We start from the raw sequence: 3934 nt of genomic DNA, 5'->3' as shown, positions 1-3934 counted from the left end.
AGCAAGAGAAGCAGAAAGCAATGATGAATGAACTTGTAGGAAAGCTTTCAGATGTCTGCTGGGATAAATGCATTACAGGTGCTCCTGGAAGTAAGTTTAGCTCAAGTGAGACTGCATGTCTTGTCAATTGTGCTCAACGCTTTATGGACATGAGTGCCCAAATTATGCGGCGGGTTCAGAGCATGGGATGATTAATGAGTGTTTGGAAATATTATTTCTGGACCAGTGTGCTTGGGCTTAAAATATGTTGACCTTTGCTTGAGTGATATCATGATTGATTGAACACATTATAGAAGAATCCATCTGATTGATTGAACACATTAGAGAAGAAACCATCTGATTTGAAACTTTTATTAGATTACAATGTTAACTTAGAGACGAGCATACTTGTATGTTCTCTTGTATAGTTTTAGCTCTATTCTTAGAGGAATGTTAATGCTTTGCTTTTTAGTTATGAATACGATCCATTTAAATTTAGTGCAATGCTTCTCAGTTGAGCGACAGCTTTTCATGTTACGTGTGTCCTTTAATGATAGACCTTTGCATCTTTCTCTATAGTGCAAGATTCAAGGTACACAGTTGACATTCATGGTTGATTGCACGATTCAGGGAAGAGGTCAAATCATGCAACATTTGTATGTGCAATCTCCCCTCTTGGGATTTCTATAATTCTGCCCTAGAATCATGGTCTTGGAAAGGATGGCTGCACAATTGTTTGTTGATTCCTAATTTCAGTTCTCAGTGCCTGATGATATATATGCAACTCTGCAAGATTATTTTTTCTGGCTGTTTTTCCTTATCAGAAATGTTTAGGAATCAATAAATCTCCTCCTATTGTCTCTTCTCCATTCATACTTTAACAATCAATCACAGACACTGCACAACTGCTGTTACATAGGTTTTGTGCTACACCTTTCTTTTATTATCCACATTGTAAATATAATTGCAATACTCATTGCATGAGATGAACAGGCAGAACATTTCAGAACTAACTCAATTCATCTCTAAGAATGACAATGTGGCATTACTAGGGCTGCATATTCAATAACAGATAGTTCACTCACAGCAATTCATAAACACTGAAGACTTTTCATATGGGATCCCCAAGACAAATCATTGCTGTTGTATTGGAATTCGCTGGAGTCAAGCATAAAATTAACTCCTAATATTCCTTCAGATTTCTTAGTAATTCGAACTCTCCCTAAATGTTCTTTCCACTGCTTGAATAAGACAGCTTGATTTTTGGGAGGCCATGATAGCAGAGTTAATGAGAAAATTTCTTATAGCTTCAAAATCTTTTGCTTAGCCCTTTCCATTGACTGAACCGCTTCATGTAAACACTTTTTCACTCGAGTCCTGTGATAACCCTACTGAGAATATCAATGCCAGTCAAGAGCAAATGAACACCCAACCACAACCTTCCGATTTTCCTTTTTCTCAGGCTGGCAGCTACCCATACGTCCTTCTTCAGCAGTCAAATTCATGCTATGATGGACCAGCAACTAACTAGTACAAGGCAACAAGAGTATTGAGCACTGAAGTGAAAGGAGCTTGTGTCCAAAATAAGAAGTTAAATGATTGAGTAAAGAAACCCATGATCTCAATGAGCTGTGCCCTGAACAAGTCGGTCAAGAGCAAATGAACACCCAACCACAACCATCCGAGATTCCTTCTTCTCAGACTGGCAGCTACCAATATGCCGTCCGTCAGCAGTAAAATTCACACTATGATGAACCAGCGACCGGTATAAGGCAACAAGAGTATTGAGCACTGAAGTGAAAGGAGCCTGCGTCCAAATTAATAAGTCTAATGGTTGAGTAAAGAAAACCCATGATCTCAATGAGCTGTGCCCTGAACAAGTCACGTCCACAAATTTCTGTCGTGACCACTCTGTTTTCAGTTCCCATGTATTGCTGCTTGGTCCAGTGTTTTAGGGCCTCATGTCTACATGCCTCAAAATTCATAGCTTCACAAAATATCTATCTTCAAACTCTGATATGCAGCAGGCCCAGCCTTCGACAAGTTTGTCATAAAAATGTATAAATTTCACCTTTGCCTCACATCAAAATTTCAATATCATGCCGGAGGGATGATATTGGTTGACGGGTAGATTGAATAGCCCCCTTATATGTCTTCAATTTTGAAGGGTTGCACCCTTAGATCTTACCCAATGTTTATTTAATTAGTTTTATTAATTTATATTTTATTTCTTCTTTCATTATTATTATATATTATTCTTTTTATTAACATCTTATTATATGCTACTATTATTCTTTTTATTAACATCTTATTATATGCTACTAATGTATATCATCACATGAATGATGATTATATTATTTTTATGTACCAAATTCTTTTACATTATTGTTTTTGTTTTCATAAAATTTATTAAGTTCTATTTCGAAGAAGTATGATTGATTTGAGTGAACATAGTAGAGTAGGAATCATCTGTGACTTAAAAATATTTATTTGAATACACTGTTGTTTGCTTTTATTTGAAGACGGGCATACTTGTATATTGTCCTACTATATCTTCTTATGGAGGATTATGAACCATTCAAATTTACTACAACAGCCTTTAGTTGGCTTACATCTTTTCATTTTTTACGCGTATTTGTTCTTTATGGTAAGTTCGTTTATCACTATAGTGCAAGATTCAAGAAACGCAGTTTTTCATGGTTGATTGTACTATTCAGGGAAGAGGAAGTCTAATTCTGCAGCATTTGTACGCGGCTATAGTCAGGGAATGCACTTACTAAAAGCGGCAGGTGAGCTCTTGTTGGTAGGCAGTGGAGGACACCGTGTAGAATGCTCGACTATTTTGGGGTAAAAACAATAGTTTTGCCAGACATTTGCAATTGACTGACTGATTGATTTATAGAAATTATAAATGAAGGAAATACAATGGCTTGGTTGAAATGGAAACAAAAGCATCTCATAAGTTTTCATATAACTTATCTGGAAGAAAACACGGCTATATTACACATGATATGGATGTATGGAAATTAAAAAGGAATGAAAGACAACGGCTCGGTGGAAAGGGAAACAATATCATCTCACAAGCTTTAAATATTATCTGAAACTAAACAAAGGATATATTACGTGACATCTGTTCCCAGTAATTTATTTTTCACATTGCGACACATTCAGATAATATACAAGTGTGCAATCTAGATCAACAGTTTCTAGGCCTCAACATTGTCTTACATATATTTCAATCGATTGATTTAGGACCAAATTTAGGCTTTCTTACTCTGGGTTATTGATAGGCAGCGAAGAGCACTGTGTATAATGCTAAATTATTCTGGTTTTAATTATCCTTTGCCGGCTAATTTAGTGATATGTGACAGATTTGGGAATTATAAATGAAGGAGATACAACCGATGTTGGAGCATTGGAGGTCACAAGCAATCTTGAAAACTTTCATGTTAAATTTTTGAATTATTGGTGTAGGATGGGTTTCAGTAGAATATTTTGGAAATTTGAGGTCACAAGCAATCTTGCATAAAAAGAACTTTCACGTTGAAAATTTCTTCATGTTAACTTTCTCAATTATTGCAGGATGGGTTTCAATAGAATATTTTGGAAATTTGAGATCACTTGTTGAATTTTTAAACAATTTCTGTAGGATGGGGTTCAATAGAATATTTGGAGAATCATAATATCTTTTTGGCATTTCAGTCTGGTCTTTCCTTTTAATTGACTTGAAAACCAGTGAATTTTGGAAAAATAAAAATAATTAATGACTTTAATTTCTTGAAGAAATAAGTTGGTTCTTGTTTTTATTCACTTCTCAAGTATTGGATTTCCATTTTTGGATATATTCTTTTTAGAATTCTAAGCATTTTCATAAAAAGAATTCTAGAGACAATTAAAGTGAATTCAAATGGCAGATAAGTGGTCTTTTATGATGTCAAGAGGTAGCAATTGATTA

At 35.1% G+C, this 3934-nt stretch overlaps 1 protein-coding gene across 2 annotated transcripts; it reads left to right on the top strand.

Moving 5' to 3' along the window:
* On the top strand, nucleotides 1–3675 carry LOC149540449 (mitochondrial import inner membrane translocase subunit TIM8-like; the record flags this gene model as incomplete). Of its 2 annotated transcripts, none has more annotated exon segments than XM_089801554.1 (3): nucleotides 1–90; nucleotides 2697–2768; nucleotides 3351–3675. In XM_089801554.1, coding segments are annotated over 3 exon segments (320 nt in total), but the record flags the coding sequence as incomplete, so codon positions are not given.
* Between the last annotated feature and the right edge of the window lie 259 nt (nucleotides 3676–3934).

This window comes from Cupressus sempervirens, chromosome 9, assembly GCF_028749045.1.
Source record: "Cupressus sempervirens isolate cs-2001-9-10 chromosome 9, ASM2874904v1, whole genome shotgun sequence".
In the NCBI taxonomy this organism is placed as follows: Eukaryota; Viridiplantae; Streptophyta; class Pinopsida; order Cupressales; family Cupressaceae; genus Cupressus; species Cupressus sempervirens.
This window is presented reverse-complemented; position numbering and strand designations above follow the sequence as displayed.